This window comes from Prionailurus bengalensis, chromosome E1 (assembly GCF_016509475.1).
Source record: "Prionailurus bengalensis isolate Pbe53 chromosome E1, Fcat_Pben_1.1_paternal_pri, whole genome shotgun sequence".
In the NCBI taxonomy this organism is placed as follows: domain Eukaryota; kingdom Metazoa; phylum Chordata; class Mammalia; order Carnivora; family Felidae; genus Prionailurus; species Prionailurus bengalensis.
This window is the reverse complement of record NC_057347.1, coordinates 29,896,906-29,913,643: the sequence shown is the minus strand read 5'-3', so window position 1 is coordinate 29,913,643 and position 16,738 is coordinate 29,896,906. Positions and strand designations below refer to the sequence as shown.

General features: G+C 40.4%; 1 protein-coding gene across 1 annotated transcript in view; it reads left to right on the top strand.

Annotated features, from left to right (window-relative positions):
- Positions 1-16,738, top strand: part of ANKFN1 (ankyrin repeat and fibronectin type III domain containing 1) — a 151,113-nt gene that overhangs the window by 77,455 nt on the left and 56,920 nt on the right. Inside the window, exons 6-8 of the mRNA XM_043584002.1 lie at positions 2,339-2,436; positions 4,758-4,848; positions 10,210-10,317. Coding sequence (XP_043439937.1) covers positions 2,339-2,436; positions 4,758-4,848; positions 10,210-10,317 — 297 coding nt within the window. The remainder of the gene's footprint in view (positions 1-2,338; positions 2,437-4,757; positions 4,849-10,209; positions 10,318-16,738) is intronic.

Here is a 16,738-nt window from a genome sequence, read left to right as displayed (position 1 = left end):
TATTTAATTGATTATTCCTGAGGAATTTTGAGTTAACTTTGCTAAATATTTTTTTAAGTTTATTTATTTTGAGAGAGAGATACAGAGAGAGAGAGAATCCTAAGCAGACTCTGCACTGTCAGTGCTCAGCACTGAGCCTGACGTGGGGCTCAAACCCATGAAACGTGAGATCATGACCTGAGCCACAATCAAGAGCTAGACATGGCCCCAACTTTGCCAGCTCTTAAAAGGATGAGTAGAGTTTCACCAAGCAGTGGTTGGAAGGTGAGCAAAAGACACCGAGGCAGAAAAGTACACAGAATAATCAGGTAACGGGAACTTACAGAACAAGGACTTCACTGTGAGACGTGGCAGAAAGTGAAGACAGGAGAGTATGGCTGGGACCAGATCATGAAGGTCCTTGAACGCCCTGTTAACATTTCATTTTATTTTGAAAGCAACTGGACACTGTAAAAAGATGAATGAAATCATGAGATCTGAATTTTTAAACTATAATTCAGGCTGTTGTAAGAGAATTGTACATAAGAGAATATGAACAGAAAAATCAATTAAGAGAGTTAATCAATTAATCAATCAGGGGTATACCTCCTTCTAAAAAAATGAATTGCAGAGTTGATGTGCATGATTATAAAGTCCTGTTCTAGAATAGTTTCAGTGTGCAGGGGAGAGGGAGACTTACGGGAGACATTTTAAAGCAGAACCTACTGCATTTAGTAATCAACTGATTGTGAGGAATTAGGGAAAGAGAGGAGGCAAGATGCTCTGAGATTTGGGGTTGGGTGATTGGGTGTGTGACAATGCCATGAGCTACAACTGAGAAAACAAGAGGAGACACCTGTTTTGGCAAAGAGAAGTACTAGTGGGCACTCATGTGGAGACCTGCAAGAGGAAGTCCGAGTCCAGAGAGAGGCCGGACCTAGAGTTACAGTTTTGAGAGCCATCATTGGAGCCATAACAGTGAAAAGGGTCACTGCTTGGGACAAGCGTGCAAAGTGAGAAAAGAGCCAAAACCACGCCTCCAAGGAACATTACAGCAAAGGAAGAGGGAAAAGAGGAACCAAGGAGAGCCCAGAAAGAGGGGTCAGGAGGTAGGAAGAAAGGGTGCAACCAAAACGGAGGGGAAGAAGGCTGCAAAAACTAAGGGAGGCCAGAGTGGCAGGATTTCCCAGAAGAGGCTGCTGCAGATAATTAAAGCACTAGGAAGTTTAGGAAAGCAATTTCTAGAGAGTGAGGAGAACAAGGCAGATTCCTAGGAACATACAGAGACAGAGCCGGGGGTACAGGGGCAGCAGCCCTAAAGCACAGGGATTGTGTGACTCGAGAAGCGGCAGGCTTTAGGGATAGTTCAGCTTAATTTTGAAGTACTTAAGTGTCACAGAGAATGTAATTGAAATCTTAAAACCGATAGCTTGTCATTATGAGGTTTAAAACATGCAGGCCTTGTCTTCCCTGTGACTTAAGCTCCTGCTTCATTCAGGATTGCCTTAAATCCTGCCATGGGTAAGCTGTCACTTTTTACTCTACTTTTTACTGATGAGGCACAATTGATCTTTCCTGACCATGGTTTTTTGAACCCGTGGAAAATGCTATGATATGAAAGAAAATGGTCTCTGGGTAAGATGGGGTGTTAGAATTTGGGTGTTAGCTTTAACTGTGAATGAATACCCATTCTGGGGATGTCAGGTTGAGGGGGAGCACTGAAGAGGTCAGCCACAAACCCCAAATCCTCAGGCTGAAGAGAAGCCAATGAAAAAGCCTGGAGGACAGGACCAGGGAGGAGAAGGAGAGCCTGGGGAGCAGTGTGTGAGACACTAAAGGAAGAGAATGCTTCCAGAAGAAGGTGTCAAATGACCCAGCAGGAAATGAAAGGAGGCTTCTTTGTTTGGGATGAGAACGTCCCTGGGACCTTGAAATAGCACTTTCAGGAGATTGCTGAAGCCCAGATCAGATATGGGCAGCGAACAGAAGGCAATGTCCTAGTGTACCCTTCACTTCTTACATGCAATAAATAACTTACCTTCTACCTACACTGAACTGTTATGTATAATGTGCCTGAGGATGCATGTGTCTATGTACATGTATACACAGATACATACACATATGCACACTTAAAGGTGTATTAATCACTGCTGAATGGTTTAATTGTCTTCCTCTCTTGTTTTAAAAAATAATTGAGACTTGGAAACCGAATTGCTGTCCCGAGGCAAACTGTTAGATGTGCAAATATAGGGAAAAGAGGATAAATGTACCGTTTTTGAGAGGGACTTTTGCTAGAGTTTCTGTGATGTTTCTTGATATGTGAGTGGATTTCGTTCTCTTTTTCTTTCTCTCCTTCCAGTGGAATGGAGCATGTCTAAAGACTTTCGTCCTTTGGCTGGAGAGATCATCATGGAAAACTTGCAGACCCTGAGATGCACAATCACAGGACTGACAACGGTAAATGCCAAATCCTCCCATTAGGCTTCCCATTCCCCTGCTCCTGATGTTTGTGCTGGGATTCGGGTAGCAAATGGCTACTCTGGAAGCGACAGCCAACACCCAGCCCTCTGGCAACAACTGCCACTCGTTAAGTGTGATATGTCTGGTATCCATAATCTGAACTCCACAAAGGACTGAGCAGACAGCATGAACCACTTTGTAAGCTGCCATGTTCTACAGAGATCAGAAAAAGACTGGCCTCATGCAAGCCTTGAAAGCTGCTGCTTTCTGGATCACAGTCTAATCTTTAGGGGGGATCAAAGGCTCGGAGAGATCCAATTTTGACTCCCTGTCTGATGGTAAAAATAACAGCCTCCTCTAACCCTCACCCCCATAGCCTTGGTTGAGATCAGTCATCTATTGGAGTCATACAATTTCCTGAGAGAAATCCTTTTCCCTTGATTAAAAAAAAAAAAAAATATGTCTAAATCTGCTTTCACAGAAAAGAAACTATATATGGTGGCACTACATTTCTCAGTAACCTGAACCAATTTAAACTGTGAATGAAAAACTGGAACAAGCTGAGCTTATTTGTTTAATCAATCTAAACTCAAACGTTAATTATTTATACAACTATACACCATAGGAGCATATGAAATGCAAAAAATAAAATCACCTGGCACATCAGTTCATACTGAAACAAACCCTGTATCTCCTCAAGTAATTAAAATGCAAACAAAACTGAATCATCAGAATATTTTTTAGTAAAGTTTTAAAGTATACTTATCAAACCTGTCGGGGTTTTTTTGTTTTGTTTTGTTTTTTGTTTTTATTTTTTTACTCCAATTAGAATCCTTAATTATCTTAGGACCTTTCTATGCAAGAGGTAGGGGGAAAATTTTCTTGGTCTTGTTGTTTTTCAAAAAGATCAGTCCTTTAAACCAGTTATGTGTAAAGTGTACTCCTGAAACCCAGCATGAAAAAGCTGCATTAGGTTGCATCTCTTCAAGTTTGAACCAGCTATTCTAACAGAATTCTTGGTGGTTGGGTCACCACCACAGAATCTTGACTTTTAGTCCTAATCACACGTCTACACCAGGGGCCAAAACTGTGGATTACCAGAACAAACAAACCCCTGAGTGGGTGGCCCCCAGAGATGCTATCAGCAGAAGACTGATTCCCAACCCTATAGCTCACATGATGGAAAAGGGCCAGAAGAGAACCCTAGGGAATTTCCTTTGCTTAAAAGAAAAAGTGATATTGTGATAAAAATGGAAAACTCTCCACAGAGAGTTTCTCTAATATTTGAACTAATTTTTATAGGGATTAAGTTTTTCCACTTGGTCGTCCAATGAGAGCAATTCAGACACTATCCTAATCACATAAAAGCCTAGAAGTAGATTTACACTTCTGCGGAATCTCTATAACCTTGAAGTACGTAGAAACCTATTTTTAATGTTAAAAAAATTAACTTTATAATATGGTAAGGCCAACATTATTAAAATTTCTAGCAAAGGCTCTACGAAGATGTGGGGTTTTTTTGTTTTGTTTTTTGGTTTTTGGGTTGTGTTTTTTTGTTTTTTTACTTCAAACATTATTTTACAATTTTTGCAAGGGATGTTTTATCAAATGCTGGCTTCAAAAAATGCCTCTTTGGGTTCACTGGGTAAAGAAAAAAACTCAAAGGAAAAATGTAAAACTATACAAAACATCTGAAGTTTACAAGTAAACAAAACAACTCCTAAATTTTTAGTGTCATAAGACATTAAAGAATATAACCATTGTTTTAATAATGGTTTTAAACTTGAAGTAAAATCAAAGAAGCAAAGCATTATTTAATATGGCATAAAATGTAGAAACAATCTTAATGTTCATTGGTAGGGGACTGGTTACATAAATGACAATATTTGCCCACAGTGAAGTACTTACTATGCAGCCCCTAAATGAATGAACCACATCTCTGATGTACTATTATGAAAATATGTGCATTGTAACTTCTTAATTTTAAAAGCAAGTCAATCAGCTAATAAAAATGATGGTGACTGCCTCTGGGGAGGGGAAAATAAAGAGAAAGAGGTGAGGAATTGCTGTTTTTGGTAAACCTTGACTTTTAATAATTAGTGTATAATTTGGGGGGGGAAGCTCATAGAAACTGAGAGCACCCCAAAATGTTTATCATTACACATAAATAAATGTGATAGTCAATAAAATCTAGAAAGCTAACGTATGGCTAGTGGATTTCCCAAGGGATCAAGTTGTTCATTGGACACAGGACTCTAGACTAAAGTGATTCAGTAAAATTCCTAATGCATCATTCTCTCTATTTCGATACTTTTCAGGGCCAACAGTATTTTGTTCAAGTCTCGGCTTATAACATGAAGGGATGGGGACCTGCTCAGACCACGACTCCGGCATGTGCCTCGCCTTCCAGTAGGTGGTGGCTGTGAACTCTCTCAAGCCTGGCAACAGGCTCCAACTCCCCCTCCATCCATCCTCCGGACACCACTGCCTTTCCCTCTCCCCACTGCTGGGGACTAACAAAACCTCCTCAGAGTAGCCTCTGGGCCACATAATGAAGGATTCCTCTGCAGAAATGTTCCCTTGGGAGGCAACTCGGTGGAATGAGAGGAGAGGGAATTTGGAACCGGCAAGACCAAATTCAGTACCCATGATACATTTTATTAGCCGCGTGGCCTTCAAAAGTTCCTTAACCTCTCCAAATCTGTAGGAGCCCAATCTGACCTTTGCCAAGACTTTCGTGGGGATGTGGGGAATGACAGCAGAGGGAGTGGCCAGCCCGTTCTAGCTCTCCTCTCCTCCTCACTCCCTCACCCACATCCAATTGATAAGAGAATGAGACATTCTTCTGACACAATGTCAGAAAAAGAATCTTTCTTAGTAACAGGCACTCTGCTACCCTCTGCTACAAATATATAATATTTATAGTGGGAGCTGAAAACCCCAACAAAAGCCACTTCTAGTTATTTAAAGATTAGTAACTTATGTCTGGTATATTTGGTAACTCTCTATTAACCAGAAGAAGCATCTCTAAATATATCATATGATAGATTTTTCTGTATAATGAGCCTATTGCTCTGAACTGTGTTTTCATTTTTTAAAAAATCTCCATGAATGTGATAGTTCAAAATGGTATCATATGCTTCTTGTGAGAGTGCAGACTGCTACATCCTTTGTGAGACACAATTTGTCATAATAAAAACATTCGTTTCTTTTTACCCCATAATTACACATCTAGGAATCGAAGCCAAGAAAACAAATGCAGACAGACAATTATGAACAAATATGTGCACTATAGCAATATATTGATATAGTGAAATATTGTGTATGGTAGGGAGAACAAATATCCAATATCAATTCAGTGGTTAAATAAAGTATGGTATTTACATATCCATATTATAAAACAAAAGGCAGCCACTAAAAATGGTGTTTAAAAAAACTTCATTGTGTGGAAGAAACCCTTACTTTGGAAGTTTTATATAAAAACATAATGCAAAATTTTCTAGCACATATTTAAGCTGTGAGTTTGATTATTACTAGGAAGGCACGTCTGCACATAACTATCAATATTTGGCAGTGGGTATTTGGGGTATAAGATTATAGACTCTTTAGTTTTCTTTTTTATGTATTTATGTGCTTTTCGTGTTTTAGAACAACCCTTTACCTAGGGCCAAGCACGAATCAGGTGGCATGTTATGGGCTTTTGTCAGTGTCTCACTAAACCCTCACCTCAGTCCTTCACCACTGTTCCTGTCTTGTGGATAAGCACTGTCATCATCTTCTGCATCACTCTGAACATCAGAGCCAACGGTCATTAGACTCATTATATGCTGGACATTAATCTAAGAGCTTTACAGGGATCTACTCATTCAATCTTCATAACAGACATATTGAGGTGGTTTTATTAGTAGTCTCATTTTACCGGGGAGGGACCTACTAACATAGAGGTACAGGCATAGAGCCCAACACCACAAAATTAGCAAGCACTGAAGTCAGGTCCAAACCCAGTGGCCCTTGTTCTTAACCACCGTGCTGTCCTCCTCTTCTATTAATAAGGAAATTGGGATTCAGAGAGGATGCTGCCTTGTCCGAGGTCACAACTCATATGTGGCTGAGCCAGGATTCAGGCCTGAACTGATTGGACCCATACCACATCTCCTATGCTGTGGGAACTAGTGCCCCATCATCAGGCAGACAAGCAGACTAAGAGCAGCCAGCCAACCATTCCTGACTGTCACTCCAGGAGTGACACCAGGTCATACAGGGCCTTGGACCACTGACACCAGAGCTCTCTAAGGCCCCTCCCTGAGTCCCGTAGGCATTCAATGATTTAATTATTCCAGTCTTATCTGGACATCTTTCTTATTGTAGACATCAGAAACACAAACTGGGAATGCTGCAAGATTAAGATACTAAGGGAACCAATCTCATTCTAGGAAAAAAAAAAAAAGAATATATTTATTATTGTAGATAAAGGGATAGAAAGAACAGAAAATGAAAAAAAAAAAATGATAGTGTTGATTGACCTGAAGGTGGGACATGGGAAAACCTACTCCAAATACAAATTCTGATCTGCATATGGATGCATTTACTTATAAGCATCAGATGTTCCAGTTCTATAAACTTCAAATTCTGTTCAGACACTCTCCCTCAAAGCCCTTCAGGGCTTTCTCCAGAGTGACTAGGACAGTTGTCTAGGACTGGGAAGAGTCACTTATTGCTAATTAACATAGCAAATGGCAACGCTCTCTAAAATGGCCCATTTGACTAGTAAGGGTATCTGGCAAAGAACTAAAATCCAAACATGCCGTTATAGTTGCTGCAGACATGCCATATCACTTGGAAAAGAACAATATAAGACTCTGCTTCTATTTATAAACAGACTATGACATTGTGATGCAACAGATATCAGTATTCAGATATTTACTAGAGGACAATGTATTCTAACATGACAGAGTAATTGGAAATTTGGTAATATGTTCCAGTAAGCTATAAAACTTTTTTTTACATTTTTACAAAAGGCCTTAATGTGTTTTTATAGACTTATGTTATATGGTATGGTACATAATAAGAGAAAAGGACCCAGACAGGCTTGTCTGAGTTACGATCAGGAAAGCCCTGATATCGCCAGTGAATGTAAGCTCTGCATTGTGTTGCAATTGAAGTGTCTCATTACCAGAACACTGAACTGTATTATGTGGCACAATCTGCTCTTTTCCTCCCACACTAAGTTTATTCCTGTCAGGTTCCTGATTTCTTAATATATTTTCAATTTTCTCCCTCATCCCTAAAGTCTCCTATTTTATGTAGTCATCAGAACCTTCCAAACATCTCTGAGAAAAACTCATTCTTTCCAAAAACCTTGGCATCATGTCCAGTGCTCACTTGGGCTGCAATTTAGCATTAGCAATCTTCGAGCTTGAGCTCGCCTCTGACGTAATGGGGCTCGGCGGAAAGAGCCAGCTCCATGTCAGCTCCCCCTGCATCGATGGCAGTATTAACACACATTAGAACGTATTGCTAAGTGCAGGGCCACATAATAACTCAGCCACCCAGGAGTCTTACTCAAGCAAACATTACTCATCTTATGAGCACTACAGATGCATTTTTTCAATGGCGGGAACAAACTCAGAATGGCCGTTGGGAATCCATGACAGCAGCATCTATTATCACTGTGCCCTGACTACTACCAGGGACACTGCAAATAAGGCAGAGGATCACTGGGAGTTCACTTCCTCAAACATTTCCAAATTTACCAGTGAAAGCACCTTCCCCAGCCCAGTCTACCTGAACACCATCCTTCTGTTCACAATGCCTCACCAACACCTAACGAGTGTCCCTAATGTGCCCATAATGGTGTTTTACATACGTTGGTTTTCTAACCCTCAAACAACCTTTAAAAAATATTCAAAAACTCACTTTGCAGAGAAGAAACCTGAGGCAAAGAGAAATTAAGTCACGGTTTCTGCCCACAAGGAACAGAGTCTACAGAAGGCACCTATGCCAATTCCCTGTCTCCAGAGTTGACCACAACTAAGCCACACCACACAAACTCCAACCAAGCTCTGACCCTCCTTCCCAAAAGAAACAAAACAAAACAAAAGAAAACGTGTCCACAGCATAAGGAAAGGAGCACTATATGGAGGGTCATGTAACTACGTTATGGGCCTGGCTACGCCCCCAGATAAGCTGAGTAACATAGAATTGGAATGGTTCTCTCCAAGCCTCCGTCTTCTGAGAGGTAAAATGGAGAAGGACACATGGGGAAGGGTAGGAAGCAGGAAGGATTCAAAAATGTCTGAGGTCTCCTTCTTCACAGGGAATCATGTGATAGGGTGAGAAATTATGTTTCCATACTCGCTACTCAGGGAGTTAACTGTTCCTCAGAGAATTCCCTTCTTTCTAAGTTATGATTAGTTATGATTGACATAATGCCATTAACAGGCATTGTACTGGGTACCTAATAAACCTCTCATTTAGTCCTCACAAAAGGTCCTGCAAGGTAGGTGCTATGTTCATTTTTCACATTACAGAGTAGAGGCCTTGTCAGCATAAGTAATGTGCCCTACAGATACTGAACCAGGAGTCCAAAGAGCCAGGAGTCACACGTAGGTTTTTCTGACTCCAGAACCTGTGTTCTTTCCAACTGTGCTGTACTACTAGGCCGTGGATGGACCAATGGTTATCTAACTTTGACCATCAGGACATCTGCTTAACTTTCTGAACAAGGCAGACTCCATACTTTAAAATAAACCTGGGGGGAGAGAATTTGAAACGCATTCAATTAGAATTGAAGCCTCAGATACACTTATGAACTAACTGGCCTTACTAGAAAAGAATGACTAGCATTTTTAGAGAAAGTATTTCAACCAAGAAGTGCTTTAAGTTGTTGCTTTTAAAAGGTTCAGAAAGTAAAACTGAGTGGATAGTGAGAAGATGGGATGGACTATGAAATGACAGACCTGCTGAAAAAAAAAAAACAATCAGAGTCGGAGACAGCAGAATTACAATCTTGACATTAGTCCCGTACGGGTTATTACTCTTGATATCATTATAGCCAAATGGAATGAAAATAGAAGGGGGAGAAAAATCTCAGTGGGTATTGCAATTTAAATTTGCCATGTAAGCTAATACTGTATATTTAGAGACTGAGCAGACAGGGTGGTTGGTGGCTCAGAGTATGTACAGGGGCTGCTGTGCCAGCTAACCAAAGCAGACATTCATTAGAGCGAAATGTAGATTTCCATTTCTTGGCATCTGACATGGGCTCTTTCCTTGGAAAGAAATGTCAATTTGGCCAAAAGTGTGAAACCTACAATAAAAGCATTGGGACTGTGGATTTCGTCTAGTCTGCACATTCCCACCCCTTTCTTTCCTACTGTGGAGATCCAGGTGCCATTTGGGGTGCTGAGTGGAGAGGTGGCAGGGGAACTGATTAGGACCCGGGATGCCGAAAGGAGGGTAAGGAGCTGGGGAGGAGAAACCGGACTCCCAGATTCCCTGTTTTCTTTTGGCTTTCAGTCACCATTTTCTCTTGCCCTAAAACTGCCCAACACACACACACACAAAACCCAACCACAATTACTGTTTTGCACAGGGCCCTGAACAATGGCAGCTGCAAACCCTTGGCACTGACTGCCAGCTGTGCGAGTGCCAGGTGCTCATCCAGAGTCTAGGGGAAGTGTGAGCAGAGCCCAGCTCCTGAGGCAGCGCCTCCAGGGAGAGGCCTCCTTGCTTTAAAATTTCATTCTGTTTGTTTCTTTTGTTCAATAGACTGGAAAGACTATGACGACAGAGAGCCCAGACACAAGGGACAGAGTGAAGTTTTGGAAGGTCTGCTGCAGCAGGTCCGAGCCCTTCATCAGCATTATAGTTGCCGGGGTAAGGATAAAAATCTGCGCTGGGCCATCGACTGAGGTCTCGGTGGCGCCGGTAATTTTAGCAGTTTCCTAACTGGGTCATACCTTCTCATTCATCAGGGAGAGAGAGATATTAATATTTGTACATCTGGAATCACTTTAGAGCACTATCTTGCTTTAACCCTTCAGAAGAGACTTCCCTCTCCTTCATTCCCTTCCTTTCTTTCTGTCTTACCCTCTCTCCGTGCAGTTTGAAAAAAAGCACAAGAAAAACAGCAGCTGCCACCAGTTCCCTTCCCTTTGAGTTGTCCCTTCACAAAACTCCTCAGTGTCCCAGGTCTTTGAGATATTCACCCTCAAACTTTTCAGTCCCCAGGAAAACTCCGTGAGCATCCCTGAGGAAATTTAGCCAATTTTTAACAGCAACAAGAAACCTTCGTGTATATTTGTAATAAAGCTTACAATGCAATTTCACATCCACGGTCTCTTTTTCATCCTCATGCTGGCAGTTACCACTAAAGCTAAGTGACTTGACCAAGGTCACACTGCCAGGAAAAGACAGAATCAAGATTCTGACCTAGTTTTTCTGTCTCTAAGTGCAATCTTCTTGCCATACCTCATTTGTGTCCCCCACCTTTACCTTTAGGACTGGGCACTGATGTTGATTGATCTCACCCTGAATTTTAATCGTCCCCTGTACTACTACTTAGGAGAAAATAGAGCACACATCTCCAGACCTGGCCAACTACACCCAGAAAATCTCTCAGAAGCTTTTAAAAACTTCTCTCCTATTTGGGCTATTCAAATGGGACAGGGTCAGGTTTCTGATCTGTGTAATGATTCGTGGAGCAGGCACTTAGTTTTATTTGGACAATTAAAGCCTCCATAAAGTTTTCGTTTTCCATGCTCCTTCACCCATCAGATCCCAACTGCATTGCACTCTCCAGATTCAGGGCACTGCTGGGCCAGCTAGGTAAGAAATCCATGGCTGAAACTAAGAGATGCAACTGAGTTTGGACTAGGTATAAAAAATCATACTTAGCATTAGCAAAAAGTGAGTCCCAATTACTGTGTAACAACAGAGCTCTTCAGAAATGTTGGCTTTAGCTAGCAATGAGGACAAGTGTTTGTAAGAAAATAATATTCTTTTAATGAGTGGTTCATTAGAAAATGTAAATATGCATGTTTGAGAAGGAAACTCAAATGAGTTTCGTTCCCAGATCTGAAGGAAAACTTTACCCAGACCATGGCCTTAAAGATTCCACACTGACCAAAGTACACTCAGTTCTCAGAGCTCATTTAACCAGGCCAGGCATCATTTAGGTTCCTTTCTCTCTTCTGCCTCTCTCTCCATCATTCCCCTGCCCATTGGTTCTTGTATGGCAGGCGAAGGCAATAAAGCAACTGGATAGATGATTCTTTGCAACTCATAAGCCACTTTGTGTTTAGTCTTTACCAGGGGAAGAAAGCTAAAACTACTCACGAGAATGAGAGGTAGTTTTTGGGTTTTTTTTTTTTTTTGTTTTGTTTTGTTTTGTTTTTATCTGAGGATTTAGATGCTCTCCCCATTACTGTTGGGTAACTATCTAATAATCAAGAAATAAATTATCCAGACAGCCCAATTATTTCAATAGTTTCCATTTAACTTTCAGCATGTATATGCTTTTCCCCCACAGGGATGTAAATATGCAGACAATGTCAGGAAAAATTTAAGTAAGGCATAAACAGAACTTCCCAAAAAGGAAGAAATATTTTTTATATTGAAATGTACTCTAGACACTTAAACAGTACCCAAAGTATTCCAAAGAACAGTGGTTGTATAAGATGCTCAGCTGAAAAAGTCTCTGGTCAGTAAGTTTGGAAAATGTTGCATTATACATCCCTTTCCTGGAAATGTAAAATCGATATTACAATAGTAAAGACTCTAATAAAGAGACATTTTGAATATGGTTAACCAAGCATTTTCCAAACTTATTTGCAAAGTCATTGTATAACTTTTTTCACAGAGTTAGTATTCCAAGACATAGACTTTGGAAAATGCTGACCTACAATATGTTAAGATAAAGGAAATTACCTCACCCACAAAAAAGGAATGATTTTAAGATAATTTAACATTACTCTAAGCCTAGAAGGATAAACCAAGGATAATTAGGTATTACATACAGAAAACTACAAAACTGTTATTTAAAATATTCAACTACAGGGCTCCTTGGGTGGCTCAGTCAGTTAAGCATCTGACTCTGGATTTCGCCTCAGGTCATGATCTCATGGTTTGTGAGTTCGAACCCCATGTTGGGCTATGCTGACAATGCAGAGCCTCCTTGGGATTCTCTGTCTCCCTCTCCCTCTGCCCCTCCCCTGCTCATGCTCGCTTGCTCGTTCGCTCTCTCTCTCTCTCTCAAAATAAATAAATAAACAATAAAATACTCAACCACATTGAGATCTGTGTGGTTGAGTGCATGTCAAATTTATAGTTAGAAAAAATAATTAGTTCAAATCCCATTTCTACTACTTACTAGCTCTGTATCCCTGAGAAAAACATTTGATCTCTCTGAGCCATAGCTTCCCCATCAGAAAAATCAGGATGACAGTATTTATCTTTCAGGATTGTTATGGGGATTAAGTTAAATAATGTACTAAACTCGCCTGACATAGTACAGGCACTCTGCAAACTCTAGCTTGTTTTCCTTCCGTTGCTCTTCCAGATGAAGAATGGAGTCTCTCTTTATCTCTTTATTGATAAATCCTAGAACTAACATGTAATCACTGACTCCACTGTAATGAGCCTGGAGTACTCAGTAAGTACACAGCATATTCCAAATGTGGAATTAATAATAAAACAACCCTTCTCCTACCAAAGCCTCACATGGGAGATACCAAAACCCACATTGAATTCTGTATTTTGGCTAAAGTGGCTGCAGTTAATCTGCATGTTCAGGACTGGGATGCAAATTCAGTGGAGATGTTGAGCAGCCTTTATTATTCACACAGTTTATGCCCTGGCATAATGAGTTATAAAGAAGCCAGTTGTGTTCATCATAGCAATACCCTGTGGGAGTGAATTTCAGTTATCCAATTTTTCAAGTGGCACACATTAATTGAAACACTGCCTACTATGTGTCAGGTGCTAGACATATCAGTATGAATAAAATAAACTCCCTATGTTCCAAGCACTTAAAAGCTAAAGAACTAATGCATTAGGAGTCCAGAAAACTGAACACTGTTCCAGAGTCCTGAGCTACACAGAGCCAGAAGCCAGAGTAGAAGCCACTCTATCAGTGACTCAGTGTGTCAGTATAGACCCTGAATCAGTCAAGATGAGCTATAATATGCTGCAATAACCAAATGACCCCCCCCCCAAATATTTATTTCTCACCCAAGCTGTATGTCTACCACTGGTCAGCTGAGGGCTGTCCTTCTGTGTTGTCATCATCCTTTCTCTAGAAATATTTGTCTGCACCCTGGGAGAAGGAAAAGGAACACTTGAATGTCTCATATGGACAGGACTTTATGTATGTCACTTACACTCAAAACTCATCGGCCAGAATTGGCCACATGGCCACACCCAACCACAAGGGTTCCAAAAAGTGAAATTCTGTCATGTGCCCAGAGTGAGGAGACCTGGAATACTTAACATTTGCATGGGCCCCTTTCCCAGATAGTAGGAACATTTCTCAGTTTTCTTCTTCCTTTTTCAGTCTAATCTTCATTTTAATTTACATTATGTATGACTATAATGTGAGAGTTATCTTAGCATAAACAGCTAAGATCATGGATTAGCGGGGTTCAAATTCAGACTAGACATTTACTAGCTGTGTGACCTTGAGCAAGTTACCTAACCTCTCTAGACCTCATTTTTGCTCACCTGTAAAATGCACTAGGAATTATACATACTTGCCAGCCACTGTTTAAGGATTGAATGACTTTAAGTAAGTAAAGCACTTAAGAGCTTTATTACTTAAAAAAAAGCAATTCCTCCCATTCTCCATTTTTTATTTCCCAAAGACTCCATTCTTTTAGCCAGTTCTTTTGATATTTTCTTCATATCTCTAAGTAACATTTATATTGCTGATTCTTGATGTGTTTTTAATTTGAGGCATTAGCTCACGAAGATGATTTTTTTCCTTCCCCCCTCTTACATACACATTCATCCTCCTACCCTTCATCCTCCTAATATATTTCTATTGTAATTTTAGTAAGATCAGTATTTATTGCTCACATTATAATGATCACTTAACTCAATGACTGTTTCCCTTTCCTGGATAACTTTTTGTTTTCCCTGTCATTAAAAGAGTCATCTTTCATTGTACGTTTGCTTGTTTTTCTATGTGGTCACAACTAGTTAATCCCCAAGCTTTTCTCCAGTTGTATCAATTTTCTCTCAATACAATCAAATATATTAGTACTGTTTCAACTACATCTTCTTAAAGAAACCTCTCCTAGAGCCCTCTGAACTGCTCCAATCTAGACTGGTTGCTGGCTGCCTGTGTCCAGTGCACAGCTGGCACCCTGGGATGTCCTTTCACCACCATATTGAGGAGTCTTCTGGCCACCCTCCAATACTGGATTGCTTCTTTCTGTATCCCATGTCTTAACTTTTTCTTAGCCCTTCATTTTGGTGGAGCCCTTACTCTAGTCATTTCCTGAGAGGATTCTTGGGAACTAAATTTTAGATACACTCCATGTCTAAAAATGCATTTGTTCTACTTACCACTCACTTAAGGATAGAATTCTTTTATTTTTTTTTTAATGTTTATTTATTTTTGAGAGACAGAGACAGACAGAGCACCAGTGGGGGAGGGACAGAGAGAGGGAGACACAGCATCCGAAGCAGGCTCCAGGCTCTGAGTTGTCAGCACAGACCCCAATTCCAGGGGCTCAAACCCATGAACCGGGAGATAATGACCTGACCCGAAGTTGGACGCTCAACCGACTGAGCCACCCAGGGGCCCCAAGGATAGAATTGTTGGTTGAAATAATTTTCTTTCAGGTTTTGAAGGTGTTGCTTTGTTCTTTTCTAGCTTTCAGTGCTGAGAAGTCTGATGTCATTCTGACTCCAGAGGTTTTATAGGGTACCGATGTTGTTTTTCTTCTCTGGAAGGTTTTAAATTTCTTTTTATCTTCAGTACTCTAAAATCTGTTTTTATGTTTTCTTCATGTCTCCATGTCACATGTTTATATTCTAATTCTTGATTTTTTTTTTTAGTTGAGGCATTACCTAAGGAAGGATGATTTCTCTTTTTGTTCCCTCCCTGCTCTTAATTGCACATTACAATTGCTACCCCTCATCCTCTTAATATATTTAATAATATAAAAAAATAATATAAAAATATAAAAAATACCTTAGTGTGGATGTATTGTAGTCTGTTGGGCTGGCCCTTTCAATGTGGAAAGTTACCCCCTTCAATTATGGGGCCTATTCTTAATTATTTCTCCCCCTCTTTTTTCTCTGCTCCTTCCTACTAGAACTCTTAGTCTGGTGTTGAACCTTCTAGGTTATCCTGTTAATATTTCTTTTTCTCTTTTACTTTTACATCCCCATGGCCTTTTGCTCTTTCTCAGAGATTTCTGCAACCTCATTTTCTAAGCCTTCCATTGGGTTTTTCAGTTTTTGATAGTATGTTTTTAATTTCCAGTGCTCTCTTTTATTCTCTGAATGTTTCTCTTAGAAACTTCTATCCTTTTTATAAGGCTGCAATGCCTCTGCTTATCTTTAAGGCTATTAATAATAGGCTTTGTTTCATTTTGTATTTTCTTCTCTCAGCATAGTCTCTCCTCTGAATTGCCCTTTTATTTCTTTGGTTTGGGCCTCTGTTTTTCCTGTTAGATGCTTTTCACAACTTCCTGGTGATCCTTGGATGTTTACTGAGACTTAAGAGAAGAGAGCTCAGTAGCTGTTAGGAAGCTCTGAGTACATGGATAAAGTTCTTTATTTATAGGCTTCACTGTAGAGTGATCTGGCATGGCCTTTTTAAAAAAAAATTTTATTTAATGTTTATTTTTTTTGAGAGAGAGCGAGCGAGCGAGTGGTGGAGTGGCAGAGAGAGAGAGGGAGACACAGAATCCGAAGCAGGCTCCAGGCTCCAAGCTGTCAGCACAGAGCCTGACGCAGGGCTTGAACTCAAAAACCGCAAGATCGTGACCTGAGCCAAAGTCAGACACTTAGCCGACTGAGCCACCCAGGTGCCTGGCATGGGCTTTTCTTTAGGAAACCATTGAAAGCAATGTCAGAAGCTTTAAGTGGATTCTCTTAGTCTTGTCAGAGTCTCCAGAAAGTTTCCTCCAGTGTCCTTCCCGGAGGGTGTAAGTTTGAACACCAGGGTTCTGAGAGCCCAATGGGAAAATCATCTGTATGGAAATGTTCATTTAATCACTTGTTTTGGATACAGTACTATTCTCCCACCCCCATTTTTAACTGTACCCCATGTCTCCCACTCTAGAAA